The following is a 23,416-nucleotide window of genomic DNA, read 5'->3' as shown; positions in this document are numbered from 1 at the left end:
GCTCCGGAGGAGGAGGAGGCTGGGTGGACCGGCCCGCCCGCCGCCCCTCTGCCCGCCCCGGCTCCGGGGAAGGCAGGCAGGCAGGCGAGGCAGGCCGGCTGGCTGGCTGGCGGGGCTCGGGCTCCCTTCCCCAGCGATCGATCGGCGGGCCGGGCGCGCCTGGCAGGCGAAAGGAAGGTGGGCTTCCCCTCTGGGCTTCGGGGGGTGGGAAGAAGAGAGGCTCAGCCTTGGGGGGGCCGAGGGGGCGCCGAGGGGCTGCCGGCCTCTCTCCTTCCTCCTCCGTGGCCGAGGGTGGACGGGAGAAGGGCGGCCGGACGGACGGCACCTCTGGCTGCCAGAAGAGGCGAGACCTCCAGAGACCACGAGGGTGGGAGAAGAAAAATCCCTCCTGCCTGCCGGCCATCCATCCACCGGCTCTCTTGGAGGAAAGCACCGCTTCCCCCCCGGGCTGGTGCGGGGAGGGAAGGCCTTTAAAGGGTGCCGCCAACAACCAGGGAAGGGGCCCGTGGATGTCAAGGCCAGCCGCCGTTAGCGAGAGCCCGTGGTTGGAGAGGAACCTTTCCCGGTTGGGGGGGCTGGGGGATGGCGACTGTCTTTCTGGGAGTTTGCCCCCCGCCAGACCTTCCAAGGGCATCCTTGGGTCACTAAACCCATCGAGTGGAAGCTGGCTAATGTAGCTCAGGGATTGCTGAGTCAGTGGCTGGGGGTTCGATGCCCTCCTGGGGAAAGAGCCAGTCCAGGTGGCCTTGGGCCAGTTGCGGGATCTCAGAGGAAGGGAAGGGGAAACCACTGCCCTCTCTGGTCTCTAGTTGGAAGAAGAATCCACTGGACCACACATTATTGTGAGGGATGGAGAGAAGCACACTCAGATGTTTGCATTAGTTGAGGGTTTCTGTCTTCCAGGCAGGGGCTAGCTCTAATGTCTTTTTCTGTCCGTGACCCGTTTGTTTCCTTCTCTCTCAGGTCAAAAGCAAGCCAGGAGAGTGGCCTGGAGGAATCGTACTCCCAAGTTGTAGAAGCCAGGATCCCAACTGCCTGTCTCTGTGCGGAGAGAAAGGATGGCCCCTTCTAAGCCTATTACCAGGTTCTGGGAGTGGGGCAAGAACATCATCTGCGTTGGGAGGAATTATGCGGAGCACGCCAAAGAGATGAGGAACACCCTTCCCACCGAGCCGCTCTTCTTCCTCAAGCCGTCCTCCGCTTACGTCCGGGAAGGCTCTCCCATCGTCCGGCCGTACTATTGCCGCAAGCTCCACCACGAGGTGGAACTAGGGGTGGTGATCGGGAAGAGAGCCCAAGAGGTCCCCCAGGCGGCCGCCATGGGCCACGTGGCCGGCTACGCCCTCTGCCTGGACATGACGGCCAGGGACACCCAAGAGGAGTGCAAGGCGAAAGGGCTCCCGTGGACCTTGGCCAAAGGGTTCAGCACCTCCTGTCCGGTCAGTGACTTCATCCCCAAGGAAAAAGTCCCTGACCCGCACCAGCTGAAGATCTGGCTGAAGGTCAACGGGGAATTGCGGCAAGAAGGGCATACGTCGGCCATGATCTTCTCCATCCCTTACGTCATCAGCTACGTCAGCGGGATCATCGCGTTGGAAGAAGGGGACGTCATCCTGACCGGCAGCCCCCAAGGGGTTTCTGCGGTGCAGGAGAAGGATGAGATAGAAGCCGGGATCGAAGGCCTGCTGACGATGCGCTTCCAGGTAGCGCAGCAGAAGTATCGGCCTTGAGGTGTCATGTTTCTTTTTTTCCAGGAAGGGGTCACATTCTGGGCTCCTTCGGACTGGAACAGGAAGCCGGCAGACCATCATCCTCCTTCTTTCCCAATGAGCCGGAATTCTCCTCTGCAGGTCCAGGCCAGGAGGCATGCCCTTTGGATCATCCTGGTTCTGACTGCTCTCACAGAGGGCAGAGAGAAGGTTGCATCCCTCTGCCCAGTTGTTCCCTCTCAACTACAGTTTGGTCCATTACGTCAATGAGAATTTGAAACCTCAACGTGTATGCGGAATCGTTGGATCCGTGGCTCTACTCCAAGAGTGATTAGTCAGCGCCTGGATGTAGGACAAAGTTTTTTTCCTCTTCGCTTGCAAAAGAACAAGATAGAAGGGGAAGGCTTTGTTTACGCCAGGTTGTGTTTAGTAATAAAAACTGCAACTGTGGCATTTCTTAAAAATACAGCCAACAAATGCAGTAAACATTCTTTATTACCACTGTGCCTGAACAGAATGCAATGGAGAATTTTTTTTTCCAATAGATTGAAATTTAGAAAACATTTTGCAGTGAAATCTAATGGAAGAGTGAATACTAAGGTGTCAATTAAACAAAATGTATGTCTTGCTGCATTGCTTAATAACGTCTTAGATTTCCTGTTATCACTTGACAAGGGTCTTGAAGCAAAACACGGTGACATATACATGTACAGTATTCGAAGCACTTCACCCAAAGAGGCTGAAATCTTCACAACAGCCCTTCAGAGCTGGGCAGTATTATCTGTCCAAGGCAAAAATTCCCCTGGGGAGCAGGAGGGGAAAAATGGAGCCATGGCTTTGCCCATCCAGTAAGTTAGGGGCAGGTGTTGAGATTTCAGGTTGGGCCTGCTGTGAGAGCTTTCTCTTTCAGATAGCAGATCGATGCTCACCACAAAACACCACTTTAATATCCTTGTTTAAGGCCATTAACTTGACATTAAATTATAAAATATATATCTCAAATTATTATATTTGGAAAGAAACTTTGCTTTTCATTCAAAGGAGGGCGTATACTTACATTTTGGAAAGTCATTAAGCTAAGCTGTTCTTTAAAACAATGACACACTTGCAAAAATTAAGTTTTGATCAAAATGCGCTTTTTACCACTTTTGCAATGAGGAGGAAGCTTCTGAAGATCCACTCTCATGTGCTTACAGCTATTTTGAAGCTAGGTGCTGTATTTATTTTGCCTTTTCAAGCAAATTTAGGCTGGCCTCAACAGGATCTGCTAGTTTGCAAGAAAGCAAACTCACTCTCAGTCCAGTCCATGAGTTGGCTGAAAAATTAACCTATGGAGATATAAAATAATACTTGTTCAAACAAGCCTTTTAAAAAAAAAAACACCCTTTTTCTTCCAGAACGAAGACTAAACTTCACAATGAATCATATAAAACTGTATTTTGAAGTAGGAAATGGGGGAGGGAAACATGTTTAATACTTTCGTTTGCATTTTAACCCCCTTTTAGCTGCTTTTATTCCAACAGCAGAAAATGCATGGGTAGCTGCCATTATCTTTTCTCCAGCTGGGATATAAGCAGGCATAAAGGGAAAATAGCCTTTGGTGAGGCAATGACATGAAGTAACCCACTTTGTTTATTACAGGTTGTGTCTAATAATAATAATAATAATAAAAGCAACTGTAGCATTTCTTAAAAATACAGCCAACAAATGCAGTAAATACATGCAGTGTCAACTGTTACATTTTGTAAAACAAACATATATGTTGCATATACTGTATATAACAAATCATACCACTCAAAACCTGTATTTAAAACAATAAAGGCTTAGTTAAGGGGGAAAAGGATGGGGGGGGGGGTTTACAGGACTGGTGAAGTCCTTGAAGCCAAACTTTCATGTTGGAAACCCATGCGGGGCTGTGAAAGGTGAACATTGTGGAAGCAGTGTTTTGCATTCATATCAAATCTGCTGAGCTGGCTTCCACTTAACGATTTCTTAGCTAGGACATTGCTCATGGAAGGGGGAGGATTTCTATGACATGTCATTTTTTTCCTGCAGTCTAAGTTTGAGCATATGGGTGGTTTAGTGAGAAAGGCCAGATGACACATAAACATGTTGGAGCTTGCTTATGGATTCAACTGTAGGTTGCAGAGAAAATATGACATGTCAAAGAAATCCTCCCCCTGCTCATGAATGTAAGAACGTAGGATGATCCTTTATGGATCAGACCAAAGGCCTCTCTAGTCCAGTCTTCTGTTCACACTGTAAGCGACCAGTTGCTTATGAGAAGCTGATGAAGAAAATTTATAGCCATCATGAGCAATAACCATAGATAATCTTACCTGCCATGAATTTAGCTAATTTTCAGGGCAAGCAGGTGCCTACGAGGATTTATTAGCTATCAGGAAGTCTGGTATCTAGAGTCGGACACGACTGGACTAAATGTCAAGGGGAACCTTTACTTTTACTAGGAAGTCTGCAAGAGCAGATTATTTTTCCCCCTAAAATATATTTTATGGGATAAACTGTTCAGTACTGCTGTAGCCACTACAAAAAAAAACACACCTTTCTTTAGATTCATGTCTCTACTTACTTTAAAGTGAATTTTACTGCGTTCAAGAAGAAGGTGCCATTTTAGGCCAGTCTTTTGAGACTCCGTCAGAGCCTGGAACTCCTGGACCTAAATGGGAAGACCATAGTTTAATTGGCCTGAAATGCACATAATTCACAGGAAGGCGTGCTCTTCCAGAAGAAAATACCATAACCAGACCCAATGACAGCTTGGGTGTCTGCCTTCGTGTTTCAGGATTCCTTGGAGTAGAGGAGAAAGGTCTGAAAAGACTAGTGAATGGAGAACGTGTTTCTGATTAAACAGATGCCCAAGTGATGACTCCAGGATAAGTATCTAAGAGGAATCTTGAATAAAATGAAATACAAATTTTAAAAATGTTGGCCTGAGATATTTACGAAGACGTCCACTGAGTGCTTACGCTAATTGGCATGCTTGGATCGGCAGCAGTGAGTACCAAATTCTGTGGCACCTTAAAAGACTAAACACACTTACTCCTGTGCAGTCTTACATAAGTTAAAGGCTGCTTGATCTACTAGTAGTCTTGATAAAAGGTATAGGCACCGTTCTGACACATAAAATGTCTTAGTAAGGGGAGGGCTAAATAGTCCTGAACAAATATCACAGTAAGGTGGTTTTTTTGCAGGTAAAATAGAGTGAGTGAGTGAACAAACAAACTAGAAGCATAAGCTTCAGCAGGGGGAAAAATGCTATGGATAGTGTGTTCTTACCGTGCAACCTAAAGCTTCTTCAGCTACTGTGTCTGAGAGCCTGCAAGAATGAAGCGTGCCTGTGTGGTCTGTCAGATCAACGAGTAAATCAAAGCTGGGAAAAACAGGCGTGGCTTCTGAAGAGGAGGGACTGCTACAGAAAGAGCAGGTATCTGTACTTTCGTTGACCACATAGCGGCACTTGGCACTGCAAGAAAGAGAGACTATTTTAATATGGACCTTGTCGAGTGATTTTCAAACTGAATTGTTGTTATAGTGTTTCCCACTGTTTTTCCATACCCTCTCTGGGTATGCCCTCTTTCCTAGCCAGTCTTTGGAACCGGTGGTTCGTGCCCATCTCTAATCACAAAATGAACCATACTAAATGCAAGCTATGGAGGTGAGGAAAATCACACGCTATAACACCCGTGCTATTTGTAAACTGTTTGGGGATTTTTCAAATGAAAAGCAGTATAGAAATGCTCTCGAATAACAGAGGGCTTTCAGCACTTTGAGAGAGTGTTCTTCACTGGATAGCCAAGTTAGGTGAGGTTAGGATATTTCAATAAAAGGTTTGATACAGATTTAGGAAAGCAATTTGATAAACAGAGGAATGGGAGTTTTCAGGGCAGAACTGGAAAAGGGAATGAAATATCCTGTACAAAAATTAACAAAATGCTTACCATCTGTTTCGTATTATTTTAGTGGTTTCGTTATCAATATTCAGTGTTGAAATGTAGGCAAAAACAATGCCATAGAAAGGTTCTGTTTTTCCCTCATTCTCCAAAGCTTCCATCTTTATTTTCTCCACCGTATAAACACCAAGTATTGTCTGTACTAAAGATAACAAGGGGGAGGGTTATCTATATGTTGAATTACCCATATGTTGCACCCTGTTATTTATATTTGTTCATATTATAAGCAAAACTCTTGCTCTGTCCTTAACTGGAGAGGTAAGTATCCTGGTGCCCTTCCATCAACCCAACCATTAATTGCCATCTCTGCAAGTAATCGGGAGACACAGACAGGTCTGCTAATAATATGTAAATGTATATAGTCAAAGGTTGGGGAAGGTCTGGAGGATACCAAAATCTCCATAGATCGCTAGATTTCCTATTTTGAAATACCAAAATGACATACCAGTTAAATACTACCTGAGAAGCCGTTCAGAGGTACAGACAGGCAGGGATGTTTTATACAGTATAGTCATTGTGACTTAAGCAATACAGAAGCAGACTTCATACGGAGAAATCATGCGTGGGTTGTATACAAAAAACACAGTTTTAAAAATAAGAGAAGCATGATAGCACTGAAATTGTGCAGGGCTCACACAGACAGAAAGCCCACTGGGTTCTGACTGGACTTTGTTGATATTCAAAAGAGTGGACCCAGAATCAAGACCCCAGGCAACCTATATGGATCCATCAAAAGAAAGGAACGCTTGGAAGCATACTCACAGTTTATTGACTCTCTGAGTTCGTCTCCCATGTCGTCATCCAAATCTAACATTTCTGCATTTTCTTTTATAAATTTGAGTAGAACACGTGCTTTCGGGGTGTCTTGAAAAAAATATTTTTAAACACAGTGTTAATACAGGCAAGGCCATCCGAGGCCAATTAGGAGGCTGTAGCTTGAGGATTAAGGTTTCCTGCTAAGAGCCCAGAGCCAAGCCGGGTCTGTTGCAGAGAACAAGGCTATCAGGAAGAGCAACGGAAACAGCCCTCCGAGGCAGGGAAGCAGGGCAGTTCAATGGCAGTCTCTGCCTGAAGTAGCCTTCTCAGGGCTTTGGATATAGCCATTTCCTGATCTTGCTGTCAGACATTCCTGTTTCATGAAGAAGTCTGGGGTTGCACCTTAGGCATGCAGAGCTATTTTATTAACCAGCCATCTGTATGCCACCTTACAATTGGGAAGACTCCTATCCAAACTACGTAGAGTGTACAATTCATTGCAGGGGAGAAGACAGATATGCTGAGGCAATGAATCAAGAAGAAAACAATCCTTCCAGAAACCAAGCCTTTCAGCATGAGGGGCAGCGATTTCCAAGCATGAGGGTCAGCAAAGGGAGAAAGGATGGCATTGTCTGAGAGAGCCCAATGCCTTCAGATGGTTGAACGTGGTGATGCTGGCAGTGATTGAATGATACGATGAATCTGGGGAATGAAAGAGAAGGCAAATTGAAAGCCAAAGCATTGCGCTCGTTCAGTAGGGTGGACTGTGATGTATTTAATAGATCAAGGAAAGCGAAGAAGATGAAGGTTGGAGGTGAGAAAGCTGATATTGGACCCAATATTGAGCAAGAGGGAGAAAGTGCTGGAAGAGAGAGAAATGTCATGCAGGATAAGTGCCAGACTGAATAAGTGCCTGAGAAATGTCTTTTCCAGGAGCTTAACAGATTGGGCTAAACAATTCCACTATGACAAACATCAGGGACAGATGGAAGTATACAGACTGGTGGGTTTTGTTTTTTGTTTGTTTGTTTGAAAGAGGACATTTGGACAAACTACTCTATAGGCAAGCAGTACCAGTCTTCAATTCCTAAGCCACCATTTTGATCGCATATAAAAGAAGACTATTCTAGGGAATTGTGTCATGATTTTAAAAAGGATTTTAAAGCTGCTACTTACCAGGATTAGTTGTAATGATGGTTTTTGAAATTACAGTTGCCACCATGCAGTTTCGAAATTTGTCAAAGTTTATTCTTACATCTGATGCAAATATCACTGGTAAGGAAGATATGATCCCTTTGTTATTTTACACAAAGCTTTACCTTTTGCGACAGTCTCAGCAAAAGTATTCTTCAAGGAAATTAAAGGTACCTGTTTCACGAGGCACCCAGCTCTGTGCAAGCTGGATGGATTCGTTATCCCAGCTAGAGAAAAAGTCAATAAAAATGTTGCTTAGTTAATTAAAATGTTTATTTTTGTATAAATATAAAAATATTCATACGCTTGCAAAGTCTGGTCAGTTACAAACACAAAACAGCCTGAAGAATATAAACTACAAGACAATAAAACCACAACATGTAGGGATTAAAGACATTTAGTGCCCTAACAAGGTTTGGAAGGTGGAAAGAATCTGGGTCTTGAGACACCAGACTAAAAGTCCTTGAGCTGGCTGTGAAATGGGGCTCGGAGAGGTGGCTCTTTGGTTCGATCCAGTAGGGCTGCCCATATAAAAGTGCTACGATCTACCTATAATGCTGTTGACATCAGTATTTCTGCAAAGGTTGGTCTGTGGCTGGTGCTATACAATATGTTGCTGAGAGCAAGCAAGATCATCCATGGCCTAACTAACTAGATGGCTTCTTTATTTCCACACCGCCATGGTGACCTTTCATAATTGATTTGCAGTTCTGTTTCACTCTGTTTCTCCTGAGGGAATAATTCATCAATAACTCATAGAAATGGGTAATATATTCGAGGCCGCTCCACCGGACAGCTTTATATGTAATAGAGGTTAATGGATATTGCTGCTGCCATTTAATGAATGTTGCTGTATCATCAGAGAAGCCATGCTATTAATAATAGGCATCAATTAATTATAGTTGTATGTTCATTGTAGTCTTATTCACAGTCTTTTTGGTCTGGTAGTGCTGGGAGCGGCCCATCTAGAAGCCTCCTTAGAATATAGCTTACCATATCATTGCAAAGGAAGACTCCGTTTCATCAAACAGTCTTACTTCACATCTGTGGCCTTTCCGTCTGTCCGAAGTGGTGAAGTATTTTGGTTCACCAACCTTTGTGAAGTAGAAGAAAAACCCAATTTGGATCTAAATTTTGTATTCCTAGCTAGATAGTTAAACATAAATAGTCCTTTTCTACATAGACAGCATGTTATCATTAAAATTCTTCTTCTTCTTGGTCAATCTCCAGGCAAGAGGAAAATTGCCTGACCACAGGGAGATTTTATCCCCTGACACTGCACCCTTGCTGCCAGGGCCGTTGTGTTACACATGATGCCATGGCTCCACTCCTTACAATGGTCCAAGGTTGTGGTAGGCTCAAGGAGATGAACTCACCTGCTCTCTCATTATTTCCTCCTCTCTTGGCATTTTGGTACACCGACACGGCATAGATGCAGAATACATACATACATTCTTGCATTCAGCCCATCAACCTTAACACCATCTGGGAATCAGTGGAGATGGGTTTCAAGCCTTATGCCAAGTTTGATAACAATATTACAGTGGACCCTTGACTTACAGACGGCTTGACTTACAGACTTTTTGAGTTACAGACTTCTCTGGCCGCAAAATTTGTTTGACTTGCAGCCTGAGAATTGACTTACAGACCAGAAAAAAACCAAAATGGAACAAAAACGGCCTGTTATGGGATTAATCGGTTTTCAATGCACTGTAGGTCAATGGAGACTTGACCTACAGACTTTTTGACTTGAGAACCGCCTTCCAATACGGATTAAGTTCTCAAGTCAAGCCCCCACTGTATATATTTTCAGCCTCTTACCAGCAGGCTAAGGAGCTCAAATAAGCATGGGTTGTGTCTGCGAGATTCGCAGTGCCAAGAGGCACAATCAGCTGAGTTATGCTGACAGTTACCCACAGCAGTTGCTATGACCTCCGAAATGTTCTTCTATAGCTCTTGTTAATTTCAATAGGGTCTTTCCCTTAAGGAACGGATTGCGTAGGAACCAGAGATTAAAAAGACAGACAAGGGCATGACATGGCTACATGAGTGCTTAATCAATAACCAATTTAACATGAATACTTTCTGGTATTGTTAAAAAAATGTGCATATGTCAAAAGAGTTTAAATACATCTCCTCATATCCTGCCATATCATGATGCCATCCTTGATACATGAAAGTTCTGTGGAATACTGTTCATTAAAGCTTTGAGGTATGTCGCTGTTAGCCTACCTTAGCACTCGACCAAGCCCAGTGTCTGATAACCAAGACAAAAGATCAACCCAATCTACCATACTGGGACCCAGTAAATCCTTATCTATTCAGCAACCAGGTAGATCACAGACTATAGCAGAAGCTCGCTTCAACTTGCATAGTTTGTTCTGACTTACTGACTTAATAGCTGCAAGAACGTTAATGATTTTTCCATCCAGGCTCTGCCCATTGGCCACAATGTCCTCTAGAGAGTAAAAATCTTGAGGGTTCTTCACGGGTAGTTTCAACAGGGATAGCAGTTTGGCGTCCACTTCATTGTGGGTGCAGATTTTGACAGTGGAATGATTCTCACTGAGCAGTAGCTTGTAGCAGCTGATAATACAGATATATAACACATTGGCCATCATTATTAAAAGATTGTTTATATGTTATGAACACTCTGAAGAAAAGGCCTCTTCAGTGCATATGATATCAATGTTTGTGGTCCATCAGACCTCAACACTGAGATTAATGACTCCTATGGCTACAAGGTTATATCACATTAAAAAACGTCAGTTTTAGTCTTTCTAAATGGGCAAAGACTGGTCAAGTCAATAGTTAGCAGAATGGCCACCAACAACTCTGCCCTGGCTCCTTGACACATGGAATATTATTGTTCTACCCACAGCCAAATGCTCAGGAAGCAGACAATATTGTGTATTCGACATTTGCAAGTTTCTTTAGAAACTCCACTTGAGTTACCAGCTGTGATGAGTAAATGAACATGCTTTAGGTTACAACCCTGTACCTAGAAGTAACTTCCAGTGAACTCAGGTGAAATTATTTCACAGTAGGTATGTAAAGAATTGTGCTGTAGGAACGGTTTGTGTGTCTGTGCAATTCTTACTGTTATTATTTTTAGATTGCACATAAATACTCAAGAAAAATTAAAAAGGAACATCACATACATATGTAGTTTAGTTATACATAACAAAATTCCTTCTATTGCTTTTATTAATAATAATAGAAGCAAATACAATTATTCATTTAAGCATCCTTTGTCTTGTAGTGTCTCAAACAAGGGAAACAGTTGTTCTGTATCATAGAAGCATTTTTAAATATGGCTAACCATATAGCTGCACCAGGAAATTGTCTCTTAGCCTAACCCACATCACATGGTTGAGGTTAGGGTAAAAAAGGTAGGGAAGGGAAACAATGTACTGTAAAGCTGTTCTGAAGCACTTGAAAGGAGCATAGGGTGTGAATAAAACAAAATGAACAATGAGCCCCCCCCCCCCCCAATAACCTATCGTGGTACGGAATCAGGAGGATACTGCAAGCAGTTAAAATTTCTTTTACCTAGGAGTCGAAGGACTGAATTTCTCATCCTTCTCAACTTCCTTTGTTTGTAGTAAAGGATTTTCAATTACAACTGTCATTGAGGAAAAAAAAATAGAAAATGCATAAAACATGGATTGAGATTACAGCCTATTAAGCGCAGATAATTAACAAGACCCCTTGGAACACAGTCTTTGGGGCGGGGGTGGGGGGTTGTGCCATTACATGCATGGGAAGGATGATGAGGTTCAGTTGATGCACCTTTCAATTCCATAATGGAATTCAAAGCCTACAATTCCCTTATGGAAGTTTCCAAGTTACGGCAGAACTTCATGGAGGAGTGCTAATACAATGAGTTGACTCTAGCTCAAGACCCTGATGATCACGGAATCACATGCTTGTTATGTGCTGTCAAGTTAGAACTGACTTACAGTGACCCTAACAGGGATTTCAAGGTAAGTGAGATACTCAAGGAGTGGTTTTACTAGATCCACTCCCCCAGGGAGTTTCTGTGGCTAAGCGGGGATTCGAACTCTGGTCTCCAGAGTCTTAGTCCGTCACTCTATCCACTACACCACACTGGGTATACATGCTTGTTGAGGCTACTTGAAAGTTTAAGGCATCGGTTAACCCTGGTACATGTTCGTTCCATTGAAAGAGTGTCAGCATGAAGGTAGCATTTTGATGCCGAAGCAATTTGTCAGGAGGAACTTGCTACACTGAGGAGTAAACCACACGCAAAATGTGAGCACTGTGCTTGATTATGAGCCTGTCAGCAACTCTCTTGTCTTATCACGGGTTATACAGAGAATCAGATACACATTGGGCTTAATTCAGTCAGAGTGAAGCACGTGTAAGGCCTGTTTAATGCAGCAAGGGAAGAGCTGACGACATGCTTGACGTGCGTGCGCGGATGCTTAACTCTTCTGTGGAAATGAAAGAGCTAGGCGGAAGGCTCCTACGTGGGTTTACACACAAGTCAGTCTACTGTATTCATTAGTCTTGACTAAATGTTCACAGCACTGCATCCTTAACTTTGCACAAATCATACCTTTCGTGGTAATTGTTAATATGGTGAGGTGCCATTTTTGGAAGAATGAAATATAATACAAATTCTAAAGAATCTCAGAGAGATTTTTCCCCCCTGTCTGTGCCTCCTGATGACAGTTTTACTACATCTGAAAGCTGGCTTTTAAAAGTTTGCTTCTTTCCACTCCATTTGACTGAACATTTCGGTTCCAACTGAGCCGCCTGCAAACTCCTTGACAGAAAACACATGAAGACCACAAACACATCATATTGATTTAAAGAGGAGGAAAACAGACTGATATTGAAATATGTTCGGAATAAACTTCAGCTCACCGCAATCACCAACTCTAAAGCTCTCTGAAAGAGATTTAATGTAGTCCTCTCTTCCCCAGGAATGTACGTTTATGAAGTAAGAGGGCGAATCGCGGACAGTGAAGCCAAACGTGTACCTTTCTGATCCAATATCTGTAGAGAGAAGAGGCAGTCTTAGAAAGCAATTACAAGTTTCAATTAAGTGAGAATCTCATTATAATACTATATTTCCTCATTGATCCAGACTCCATGGGGTGGTCATCTGTCCCAGCCAGCCAGGGGCTGCCTGCAAGAAATGTCCCCACTCCAGTCTCAGGTGCTGTGTTCTTTCAAGTTGCCTATGTCATATTGTTAGGAAACCTGAAGACGACAGCTGGGGGTGCCACCAGCAGCAGCAAAGAAAGAGGTCTGGGAGCTAATGATGAGCATCAAGGGGGACTCGTGGTAAAAGAGGCATAAAATGAAGTAGAGGCTTCTCATTCATGCCGCTAGAGGTCAGCAGACTTTTTTAAAAAAAGGAAACGTTTGTTCCCTTTATGAATGGGATAAAAAGCAGATTCCCATTCATATGGGTGAATTCCCATTCAAATGTAGTGGAAGATTCCCTCCACTACATTTTAGAACAAGGAAGGGATAAAGACAAATAAGGGGGCCCTTCTCTCTCTCACACACACTGCCCTCTGTTGCCTGGGCAATTTCTAGATTACAAGTGATCCAAAGGTATCCACAAGAATACTGTATTTCCAGGGTGAATGGCTACACAGAGCAACGGGCCTTCATACATAACATGTACCACTTTAAGATAGTCTGGCTGTTTGTGTCCATTTAAATAATGGATGGATGTCAGATTTGTGGGGCAAGGATCCCCTATCTCCCTCCCATCTGTGCTTATGGAGAGATCTGGATCAAGTCCAGAGAGGAGGCCTCGTCCCCAAATTTGCAGGGCGCCTCCCCTTATTTTTGGGTCCATGTCGCCTGTAGTCTAAAGACATTTCTACAGAGTTTGTGCAGATTCTCACCAAATTAAACACATTTTTTAAAAAAAAAGTCAGGAAAACCACTGACAAAGAGATAAAGCATGAAAAGCAAATTTAATGCCTTAAAAAGAACTTTACTTTTTCTGTCTGGAAAGCCTTTGGCATCTGTTTTCCCAATCACCACACCAATTATACTCTGGGAAGAAAAGAGATTGCAGAATATATTCATGAGATACAGATGTACAGGATGGATTTGATTTCACAGACTCTCTCTACTCCTTCACTAATAAAAAGCACATTTGACTGTTGCTATTTTAGTCCACATTCTACAGAAGCACTGATATATTAACAACATAAGTAGTCCACTCTCTATATTTGAAAAGATGAGGAGTGGAAAATTATGCAGAGAACTACCATCTGTTTGTTTTTATAAGGTGAAAATTTACCTGAAAATGTAACTAGTTCCCCCCCCCCCAAAACCGCTACTTCCAATGGAAGCAAATGCACAATGGGAAACGAGATAAGAACATGACAGGCTAATTAAGGAACAAAATCCTGACCCATTTATACAGGACCTCTGTGATTTTTTTTCTGACTTTCCTGGTGGTCAGTACAGGTGGGCAGTTATGTTTCTCTTCCCTTTCTTTTCTTTGCAAATAACACACATTTCTATTACACCCCCACGGACTCTCAAGTGTAGACTACAGGCAGACTCAATAACAGAGACAAATGTGCTATTTCTAGGAGCTGACCGATCTCTGGGGGAAAAAAGCCGTTTCTAACAACATTTTTAAAGTGCAGTCATGGAGGAATTATCCGTATAACTCTCTGGCAGCTAAGGACATCATTATCTGAAAAGCTATCATCAGAAAGTGTGACATCCTTTGCAAGCAAGAAACAGCCATTTATACATGATTTTTCCCCCTTTTCCAATATTGCAGATAAGAAAGGGACAGGAAGAACTCTTCCCACATTCATTTCTGAGTTCCAAGTAGGAAGAGATTGGCAATTATTCAATTTTTTTTTGCCCAGCAAGCAAGAGAACACATTATAGCAAACATCCGCAGATGTAACAACCATGTTATCTACAAAGGAAGGTTCAGTAACCGAAATCTTATTTTCCCGTCTAAACTCAGACCCAGCACAATGAACAATACACCTGTTGAAAGGTAGGGTTCTGGATTTCTGTGTTCTTTCAGCCACCAGGTGGGGCAAGAGACTTGTTTCTGTGTTTATCTGAGCAGGTTTCGGTACATTTATGAGTGTAAAGAAATATAATTTCCTCGAGTCTCCAAAATGCTTGCAGTCTTAACATGTACTGCATTAATCTGCATTCAAAATGTTTGGTTTCCTAACTCGTAGTAATCTAATTACATGGAAACATATCCTGTGTATAACTCTGCTGATAATACAGAGCTGGTTCCTGGAATATGAAATGTCATTTTATGCCTTAAGACTCTACTTACAACGGTATTTATTTCAAAGTCTTCCTAAGCTTTATCTTTACAAAATTATTTAATTTAGTTTCTTTTAACAAAGTGAAATTCCATAAATCCAAATTAAAAGCATGAGATCTATCCCTAAACATCCTGTAAATATTCTTAATTTGAAGGGAATTATTCCCAAATGTGTACATTTAAGATTTTAGCCTAACCACTGTTCAGCTAACCAAAGGCGAAAACAGAAACCTCTGTGTCCAGTCGCCAGTACTTTCAGCTGACATTTCCCAAACTTTTGTTATTTTTCTTTTGAAGAGCTTACTTTCATAGTTTTAGCATTCACATTATTTAACACAGTGACATAGTGATTCCACTATATATTATTTCTTTGTGGTAATCCTGTAGAATTTAGTTTATTAGAAATAATTGTTCTCTTTAAAGTTATATATAGGAACACACAATTATCTGCTACTAGCTTCCTTTGAGATGAATGCCTGCCGTTAAATAAACCATATTTCTTTCCAAATTGAAAGCAAGATTTGTTTACTAAGTTAAACTACAATAAACTAAGTTCCAGCTCAGTCAATTTTCTAATGCTTAATCTTCTCTCAGTGATGTAAAGTAAATAAAACCTTCTGGCCAAGTACATCCGTCCCACAAGAGAAACGCTGGAAAGTTGCATGTGCTTTCAATTCTCTGCCAAGGAAACATCCCTTGAAGAAATCTATGGCTTTGTAATTGATCTTTTAACTTTGATAGGGGAAAATTGCAACTCTTACTCTACGTTAAATCAACAAAGAGTTCACGACGTGGTAGAGTGCACCCCAGTGCTCGGAAACTTTCTGTTTTATGGGCTTCAGCGGTTAGAATCCAGAAGCCATCAAGACCATTCTAGAATTCCTAGGCCAGCATGGCTCCTAGCTAGCCAGAAGGTTCTGCAGTCCCCCCCCCCCCAAAAAAGGAACATTTTCAGATCGTGATCTACCCCACTTTTGCTGAGGTTAACAGTGAAAATGCTGGGCACTGGAGATGCAACCTTAATATTTGCTTGCCCCTGTCTTTACTATTCACATATATCATATTTGAATGTCAGACCCTCAACTGTGGCTTCTTAGGGTACAAACCTGCACATGTTCACCTGCATGTAAACCATGGTGAATATAGCAAGACATACATTTCAGGAAACATGCTTAGGCTTGCTAATAAAACAGGGGCCATGGTGCTGTTTCTCTGGTGTGCTAACAGCCATGCCATAGTGAAAGGTTCTGAAGGAAGGGATAAACTAGGAATAGTTTAGATTAAGGCAAGGCTCTTAGCAGTCCTCAGCCTGCACATATGTATCATAAGGAATTTTGCAGCACATTAACTATGCAAGTAAAAAGACAGAGAGACTGCCACGTCTACAGCTGCTGTAGCTGTTGTGTTATAACCCCTGTTTTTGTTGCAATAGCTAAGGTGGCAGGCTAAGTCAGATGGGTGGTCTCTTATGGCCAGCCCAATCAGTTTCAATAAGGTGCTTAGTGGTATTTTAGTATGTGTATAATGGCATATAGGATGCTAACAGGAACAGGTTGATCCCAATGAATTTTCAGTGACAGTTTTGGAGATGTTATAATAATAATAATAAAAAAACATCCTCAGGCTTGTCTGAGAGATTCCCATGGGTGGTTGTAGGTGCAGTGAATGGTCACTAGGGTATAGTGTGGCCTCCTTTACAAAAGGCTGCCAGGGAACAGTCCTCTATTTGAAGGTGTGCATTATTTCAAGGGTTATTTGGTCCAAGTCTGATTTAAAGATAAAGAACCATAAAGAGGGAGCTGATCTATAGCGATCACCTGGATAGCAAATGCAGGAGGCACACGGGTCACTTACTTACAGTCTTCCCTGTTCCAAGTAAAATATATTATAACGCTATTCAGATCATTAAAATTACATTTGATCTTGTAACTGCACTTATAAAGTAGCATAAGCAATTTTATCCCAGCTGGTATCCAGCTATGTTTGGATATTCTCTCTTGCAATATATAGGTTTTCTGCAGATAACTCTCTAATTCACCTTTCAGCATCTCAGCCATTTAATAGCTGCAAAAGAACTATCAACAATGGAGTTTTTTTCCCTTAATTATCATTTTTTAAATGATCAAGGAAGCTGGGCATGAATGGGATTACCCATGTGAGCAAAGCTTGCAGCTTCCAATCTGGTGTCCATAGTCCCAAAGAATACATCTCCAATGTACTGTGATTGTATAATGCAGACTCTGTAGAAATTATCAACTCAACATCTATTTAAAGAAAATACAAAGGGGTCTCTGATACTTCAGACAATGAACTGTCCAGCTGACATTGATGGTTGTGCTATCCACACTTTGTGGTCAACAGAAGCATCAGTTTTCACTTTCTGAGAGGGTACAAAGAGAAGATAACGTAGTTTGTACCTAATAATTATGCCAATGCTGTGAGTATATAAAGGCAAAGCAATTACATAATTTTGCGGTAATATAATACAGTTATATACAGTTTCACTGGGAACAAAAAGTATTTATGTCACCAAGACCTACAGGACGAGCCAGGTTTGGGTGTAGATCCGAAATGGCGACAAAATTTTGTGCTGAAATGGAATATGCCATTCTTTTTACCTGAAATACAAGAAAAGTCTATTAGGGTTTCTTTTTTGGGGGGAGGAAGAAATCAAAATAAGTCATTTATGTTATTCCACACAGATTTTTTTTAAAAAAAAAAACAATTCCCCCTAACAAAGCTATGTTGATATACAACGTCTGTTTTCTAGGGAAAACATAGCTCGTACAAAGGCTTTGGGTTTGCTGAAATAATTCTTGATTTCTTTTCTGTATCAGATTATTAAAAAAAACTACACTATGCTATCAAAGCTATAGTAGCTAAAATCCAGTAGCAAGTAAGCAACTAGAGTAGGTCCTCTCAATCAATACTTATGGAGAAGGTGACTCACCAAATCCCTTTGATTCAATGGGCCTACTCTAGTTGTGACTTATTATTTGGTTTCAAGCCATGCTTACATAAAGTGTTTACCAACTGCTGGCTTTTGAACAGGGATATTGGCAAGTCTTGGTTCCAAATCCCAAGTCGGAGCCCAAGTCTTTGGTTTTGTTGTTTAGTCGTTAAGTTGTGTCCGACTCTTCGTGAACCCATGGACCAGAGCACGCCAGTCTTTGGCACCAAATCCCAAATCCTAAGTCTGAGTCACTTTTTAAAAAAACAAGGTTTATTTTGCAGGGAAAAAAGGGAGGGATGGGTGTGTTTTGATTGGCAAGTCAAGTCCAAGTCATGGGGGGGGGGAGCCCAAGTTGAGTTGAGTCACTGGTGCAACTTAAGTCTGACTTGACAACAAGTCCTGTGACTCAAGTCCCCAACTCTGCTTTTGAATCTATGCGAGCATTTTCACACCTCAAGAAATTAAGCCAACAATTAGCACGTTATTGCTTATGTTGAGTTCTAGGACCAATTTTGTGATGTGTGAAAATAATAAATCGTAAATGTAGGAAACTACAGTTATAAGCTAAATGCTACATGTCCCCTTTGAAGTTCTTTAAAATTTATGTTCTTTCATGGATATCATTTCATGAAGGAAATGTGTTGCTTCATGACTGAACTGATTTATAAAGCCTACCAGTCTTTGAAATGCCCCCGTTTCTAGGATTGTACGAAAACAACCAGGCAGTGTCATAGACGGAGCATTCTCAAAACCAGAGACTTGAAATTGGAGAAGACAGGGTTCAAAGCCCCAGTCGAAGGTGAAATGGTTCATTCACAGCCCCTTAGCAAGCTTCCATTACCTCTCACCACAAAGATAAAATGGTATGACCCAGTGTAACATAGACTTGAACTCCCCTGAGGAAGGTTGAGGGGAAAAAATGATGCAAATCATAAAACATAAGAAACTCCTGAGCTTTTTCAAACAAAAATTCTGTTTCAATAAAAACTGACATTAGCAAGAAGCCATGCCCAGACTCCAAATGACTTTATGACAGGAAGCGTAAGAAAAATACTGAAGCCCTCCACCCAAAGCCCACATTTAAAATAAAACTTGAGAGCAGGAAAAGAAGGAACAACATTGATTTGAGGGAAAGGGGGGGATTGTAAGATTTCACTTTCTATGTTAACACTCTGTATTGCTAATTCAGATATCAGGCAGGCATTTTTAGGGGAGGAAATTTGACTGTTCTTTCCCTTTTTCCTAGCAGAACCTATACCGCTTATAAAATCGTTAAGGTTTAATTCTAGTGGCATCTGCTATCTCTAAAAAAAGATAAAGAGGATTAAGGAAGAGCAGCAGGAACCTTTTTAAAAATGAATGGCAGAAATCAGTATATTTTAAAGAAAGGAGTTTTGGAAGTTAACCAATGTTGGTTTCTAGAAAGAAAGAAAGAAAGAAAGAAAGAAAGAAAGAAAGAAAGAAAGAAAGAAAGAAAGAAAGAAAGAAAGAAAGAAAGAAAGAAAGAAAGAAAGAAAGAAAGAAAGAAAGAAAGAAAGAAAGAAAGAAAGAAAGAAAGAAAGAAAGAAAGAAAGAAAGAAAGAAAGAAAGAAAGAAAGAAAGAAAGAAAGAAAGAAAGAAAGAAAGAAAGAAAGAAAGAAAGAAAGAAAGAAAGAAAGAAAGAAAGAAAGAAAGAAAGAAAGAAAGAAAGAAAGAAAGAAAGAAAGAAAGAAAGAAAGAAAGAAAGAAAGAAAGAAAGAAAGAAAGGGGAAATTTGCCCCAAGTTTGCAGCAGCAGGAAACCAAAATGTGTTGTGGTTCCTTGGAGACCTTCTGGTATATTGTTAAATAAAACTGTCTTTAATATGGGGGTACACGGAATGTGAAGCCTCACATGCATCGACATAAAGAAGGAGTCAGCAATTATCACACTGTGTATCCAAAATGCTTTTTATAAATTACTAGTCCTAAAACCTGCTTTGCTTGTACTCTACCTCTGCTCATTCAAAGATATAATATTTTTATCAGATTCCTATTTTTTCTTGTTTTTACTTTTCCTTCACCAGACCATTCAGTATATCTTAGAAATCCTCCATGTCAAAAAATGAATGAATGAATGAATGAATGAATTCTGTCCATCCATCCATCCATCCATCCATCCATCCATCCATCCATCCATCCATCCATCCATCCATCCATCCATCCATCCATCCATCCATCCATCCATCCATCCATACATACATACATACATACATACATACATACATAGAGGAAAGGAAAGAGAAAAAATGAATAAAAAACTGTTTGTCAATTTTTAATACATAGGGATAATACACAAAATAGATTTTGAGTACTTTGCAACATGTGATTTGAGCAAAAATATGTGGAATACATAGCCTAGTCTTATCTGTGCCAAGCATTCACACCTGAAAGCCTTTCTTTTTAAAATACATATTGTATCCCAGTATTTTCTAGTTCAGGCATGCTACCTTCATCTTTAAAAATTCTAACTTTGAAAACAAAAAGGGAACTTCCAGCTGCCTAGGATAGCAAGATCCTGCCCAATTATGTCTCCCAGGCATCTATCAATTCTTCCCTCAAATGCAGTGTTAAATAATTCATTGCCTATTGAAAATGGATTAGCGGTTGTTGCTGTTTTTTTTTTCTTTTTTTCTTTTTTTTTTTTAAAAAACCCTGAATCAGAGTATCACAAAGAAGCACTGAAAAGACAACTGAAAATTTAAAAATATTTAAAGTGTTACTGGCTGCTGCTTTTCAGCTGTAGTATTAAATAGTGAGGGATCATTAAAAGGGACCAAGATGTCTTCCAGCTCCATCCTTTTTTGGGGGGGGGGTTACATATAATGTAATTTGAACGTTTTTGAGAGTAGTTGAAGAGTATTTTTGCGACAATAAACCAAGGATCCGGCACCAAAACCCAGAGGACTTTGCAACAGATTTTAATGGAAGTTCTGTATTTTCCTCCAGCCCTAGTATTATGGAATGACAAGGGTACTTTTTTATGTTAGGCAAGTTCAGTAGCTATCAAACGCTATATTTACCAGGATGTCATAAAGGAAGGTGTGACAATTAAATCGGTTTAAATTGATGATAAAGAGACAGTCCTATCCTGCCAGCCTGCAGCAGTTTAATACTTCCCTGCAAGAACCCTGAAAATTAAAAGTAGGTTAAGAATTCCTACATAATTGCAACTCTACATCTATATCCTCCATTCCTGTAGTTGTTTTCACCGAAAACAGAAAGACTGAGAAATCAGTTATGAATGGTCTGCCTTTCAATCATTTTAGCCTTGAAACATTGAGCAAAATGGGTGGGCAGGAGAGGAGTCTTGTGACACCCTTAAAACTACTACATTTACTTTAGCATGTACTTTTTTGAGTTTCGCAATCCACTTTCTCAAATCAGTCTGAGGAAAGTGTCTCAGGAAGTAGATTGTCATCCACCAAAGCTGGCACTAAAATAAATGTAGTAGGCTTAAAAGATGCCATAAGATATTTATTGTTTATTACCCCAAGATGAGTAACATTACAAGGTGTTGTTTTTTTAATTGAGAAAATTGGAGGCTACAAGGAGAGGGTTCTGAGTCTGGCCCAATTTTATTATGGCTAATATATTGGGAGATTTTAGTAGGGGCATTTTTATGGATGGAAATATGGGGATTACGACATAGTGAGATAAGAGGAGCAAATGCTCTTTCACCCTAAAAGATGCTCATATAAAGGAGCTGATTTAAGAGCTGTTTCCCTTTGCTTTTTGAACTCATGTTTTAGGGTGAAACAGGAATCCTACTCAAAGTGCAGTAATATTCATTATTAGGATTATCACACTTGTGTCAAGATTTTTTTCTTATAGACACATGGGCCAAAAATCAAAGTAGTGTGAAGCAGAGTACCTCATATGATATTGATGACTAAACAAGACAGGGGTGGATAACAAGCCACCCTATTGATGCTCCTGGACTGCAACACCCATCACCCCCCACCTAGGAAAGCCACCAGTCAAGGCAGATGGGAATTGTACTCCCATATCTGGATGGTTTCCTGTCCCTGGAATGAGGGGAACAAGGATATAATCTTCATGGCGCCAAATGGCCATGAGAATGGAGGGGAAAGAGGCAGAGCCCGCAGCCGAGGAAGCGTTAAACCCATTTTTCACAAAAAGGTTGCCCAGAAAGATTAAGTCGGAGTGTCCATGGATATCACTCAAAAAATAGTTGCTCGAAAAGAAGAAAGCATGCATTACAGATTCCTTGTTCTGCCCTATATGTGTCTGTGAAATTATCCTATACTAAGAATTATTCTGTGCTCAAGAAAGGGAATTCTGAATTACTCTGTGGTCAAGAATGAGAATGTTTGAAAATCTGAGGAAAATGTCTGATAAAATCTGATGTAAATTCTCTTCATGAATAGACGGGAACGGTGAGGGGCCATACGTGTCAAGCTTCTGTGGAAACCACTGCACTATAATATATAATAAACATTTTATCTTGTACTGTATTAACACAAGAGAATCTCTCTCCCCCTGAGAGACTTGCGTTCAACACACAATCAGCAAGGAATTTATTATCTCAGAAGATTTTGCACCCTTTTTGTTTGTTTTAATCCAACTCTTCCCCCTGGATAGCTCTTTGAAAATTTGACTTTAAAAAGTTAAAATAAATTAATCTTCTTTTCTAAAATTTATTTAGCAAGCAACACCAAGTTCCCTCCTTGGGCTGGCAAGGTTTGGGGAGCCCTTTCTAGATAAAATGTGTCTCTTTCTAGAGAAAATATTTACCTAGAGAGAAATATATATCTGTTTCTAGATCATTCCCCCGCCCCCCAGACGTTTGGACATACTGGATACAGTCGAGATTTCAGTGGAGGCGGGCGGGAGAAAATGGTGTGTTTGAAATGTAATTTTAGGTATGATTTTTTCACCTCACACTTTTCAGGAACCAGCCCTCTTTTTCTGGCTAAATTGGTAATTGTAATTACCTAGTGTTGTTAAGAAATTGTCTGAAGTGATTTAAAAGGATGGGTAGTGAGGAGGACACAAAAAACTCCTTTAAAAGCCAAAAAAATGGGGGGGGGGGGTGGAGGTGCTTCTTTCCCTCATGAACCTTCTCTGGGGGCTTAAAGGAGAAGCCCCCCCCAATGTGTTTTTTGATGGCGATGCTTATGGTTACAAGGCTCTCAGGGCACACACAGTTTCCAATGTCTCCCCTTTCTGTCGATTAAAATTGGATTAAAATTAAAAAATAACGACGAGCTCCTCAGGGCAGCTCTCCTCCTTTCCCTCCAAAGGAGAAGCCCTCCCCTGCCACGAGCTCGCTTTGGGCGGGAAACCGCCGCCTCTCGCACTGCGCAGGCGCCCCACTGCCGCCGCCGCCGCCGCCGCGAGCTCGCCGGCGCTTCTCTCCGCCCCCTCCCCGCCCTCCGCTCCTCCTTGGCTCCGCCTCCTCCCTCCTCCGCTCCCCTCCCCGCGTCTTAAAGGGCCAGGCGTCGCAAAGCGAGAGAGAGCGCTCCACGTGGCTTTGTGAATGGGGA

General features: G+C 41.5%; 2 protein-coding genes across 3 annotated transcripts; one reads left to right on the top strand and one right to left on the bottom strand.

Moving 5' to 3' along the window:
- The first annotated feature begins 43 nt into the window (after positions 1-43).
- Positions 44-2,353, top strand: FAHD1 (fumarylacetoacetate hydrolase domain containing 1). The gene is made up of 2 exons (XM_020805935.3): positions 44-177; positions 964-2,353. The coding sequence occupies exon 2, from the start codon at positions 1,059-1,061 to the stop codon at positions 1,728-1,730; it is 672 nt and encodes a 223-aa protein (XP_020661594.3). The 5' UTR covers positions 44-177; positions 964-1,058; the 3' UTR covers positions 1,731-2,353.
- MEIOB (meiosis specific with OB-fold) lies at positions 1,740-23,215 on the bottom strand. 2 transcript variants are annotated; one of them, XM_072982985.2, is made up of 14 exons: positions 22,865-23,215; positions 17,477-17,554; positions 13,618-13,675; positions 12,524-12,655; positions 11,183-11,255; positions 10,021-10,216; positions 8,624-8,724; positions 7,805-7,857; positions 7,613-7,708; positions 6,443-6,544; positions 5,669-5,822; positions 5,007-5,193; positions 4,300-4,386; positions 1,740-3,037 (listed from the first exon to the last, which is right to left on the bottom strand). In XM_072982985.2, the coding sequence occupies exons 2-14, from the start codon at positions 17,543-17,545 to the stop codon at positions 2,930-2,932; spliced, it is 1,416 nt and encodes a 471-aa protein (XP_072839086.2). In that variant the 5' UTR covers positions 17,546-17,554; positions 22,865-23,215; the 3' UTR covers positions 1,740-2,929. The 2 variants fall into 2 exon arrangements, with proteins under 2 accessions (XP_072839086.2, XP_078237589.1); XM_078381463.1 differs by lacking the exon at positions 22,865-23,215 and adding an exon at positions 18,565-19,477.
- Positions 23,216-23,416: the final 201 nt, after the last annotated feature.

The sequence above is a fragment of the Pogona vitticeps genome, chromosome 13, assembly GCF_051106095.1.
Source record: "Pogona vitticeps strain Pit_001003342236 chromosome 13, PviZW2.1, whole genome shotgun sequence".
Taxonomy (NCBI): domain Eukaryota; kingdom Metazoa; phylum Chordata; class Lepidosauria; order Squamata; family Agamidae; genus Pogona; species Pogona vitticeps.
Note: the sequence above shows the minus strand (reverse complement) of the source record. Positions and strands in the feature narration are given on the sequence as shown.

Coding starts and splice junctions, on each gene's coding strand:
- FAHD1 (XM_020805935.3), top strand. CDS start 1,059: ATGGCCCCTTCTAAGCCTATTACCAGGTTCTGGGAGTGGGGCAAGAAC.
- MEIOB (XM_078381463.1), bottom strand. CDS start 18,702: ATGAACCATTTCACCTTCGACTGGGGCTTTGAACCCTGTCTTCTCCAA. Junction 13,676..17,476: donor ACCCAAACCTGGCTCGTCCT/GTAGGTCTTGGT, acceptor TTTTCTTCCCAG/AGTATAATTGGTGTGGTGAT. Junction 4,387..5,006: donor AAGAAGCTTTAGGTTGCACG/GTAAGAACACAC, acceptor CTTCCCATTTAG/GTCCAGGAGTTCCAGGCTCT.